The sequence below is a fragment of the Lottia gigantea genome (genome assembly GCF_000327385.1).
Source record: "Lottia gigantea unplaced genomic scaffold LOTGIsca_8703, whole genome shotgun sequence".
Taxonomy (NCBI): domain Eukaryota; kingdom Metazoa; phylum Mollusca; class Gastropoda; family Lottiidae; genus Lottia; species Lottia gigantea.
The window spans coordinates 1-1,514 of NW_008710869.1; the positions used below are offsets into that span (position 1 = coordinate 1).

At 34.9% G+C, this 1,514-nt stretch overlaps 1 protein-coding gene across 1 annotated transcript; it reads right to left on the reverse strand.

Moving 5' to 3' along the window:
- Positions 1-617: 617 nt before the first annotated feature.
- Positions 618-999, reverse strand: LOTGIDRAFT_148427 (hypothetical protein; the record flags this gene model as incomplete). The annotated part of the gene is made up of 2 exons (XM_009067940.1): positions 618-821; positions 907-999. Coding segments are annotated over 2 exons (297 nt in total), but the record flags the coding sequence as incomplete, so codon positions are not given.
- Positions 1,000-1,514: the final 515 nt, after the last annotated feature.

Genomic DNA, 1,514 nt, shown 5'->3' on the forward strand with positions numbered 1-1,514 from the left:
TTCATTATATATCGGATCTATCTTACAGTATCCACCGTATTTCATTATATATCGGATCTATCTTACAGTATCCACCGTATTTCAGTATATGTCGGATCTATCTTACAGTATCCACCGTATTTCAGTATATATCGGATCTATCTTACAGTATCTACCGTATTCCAGTATATATCGGATCTATCTTACAGTATCCACCGTATTTCATTATATATCGGATCTATCTTACAGTATCCACCGTATTTCAGTGTATATCGGATCTATCTTACAGTATCCACCATATTTCAGTATATATCGTATCTATCTTACAGTATCCACCGTATTACAGTATATATCGGATATATCTTACAGTATCTACCGTATTCCAGTATATATCGGATATATCTTACAGTATTCACCGTATTTCATTATATATCGGATCTATCTTACAGTATCCACCGTATTTCAGTATATATCGGATCTATCTTACAGTATCCACCGTATTTCAGTATATATCGGATCTATCTTACAGTATCTACCGCATTCCAGTATATATCGGATCTATCTTACAGTATCTAACGCATTCCAGTATATATCGGATCTATCTTACAGTATCTACCGCATTTCAGTATATATCGGATCTATCGTACAGTATCTACCGTATTCCAGTATATATCGGATCTATCGTACAGTATCCACCGTATTCCAGTATATATCGGATATATCTTCCTGTATCCATCGTATTCCAGTATATATCGGATATATCTTACAGTATCTACCACATTCCAGTATATATCGGATATATCTTCCTGTATCCATCGTATTCCAGTATATATCGGATATATCTTACAGTATCTACCGCATTCCAGTATATATCGGATATATCTTCCTGTATCCATCGTATTCCAGTATATATCGGATATATCTTACAGTATCTACCGCATTCCAGTATATATCGGATCTATCGTACAGTATCCACCGTATTCCAGTATATATCGGATATATCTTCCTGTATCCATCGTATTCCAGTATATATCGGATATATCTTACAGTATCTACCGTATTCCAGTATATATCGGATCTATCGTATAGTATCTACCGTGTTCCAGTATATATCGGACATATCTTACAGTATCCACCGTATTCCAGTATATATCGGATATATCTTACAGTATCCACCGTATTCCAGTATATAACGGATCTATTGTACAGTATCTACCGTATTCCAGTACATATCGGATATATCTTACAGTATCCACCGTATTCCAGTATATATCGGATCTATCGTACTGTAACCACCGTATTCCAGTATATATCGGATATATCTTACAGTATCCACCGTATTCCAGTATATATCGGATATATCTTCCTGTATCCATTGTATTCCAGTATATATCGGATATATCTTACAGTATCCACCGTATTCCAGTATATATCGGATCTATCGTACAATATCCACCGTATTTCAGTATATATCGGATATATCTTCCTGTATCCATCGTATTCCAGTATATATCGGATATATTTTACAGTATCCA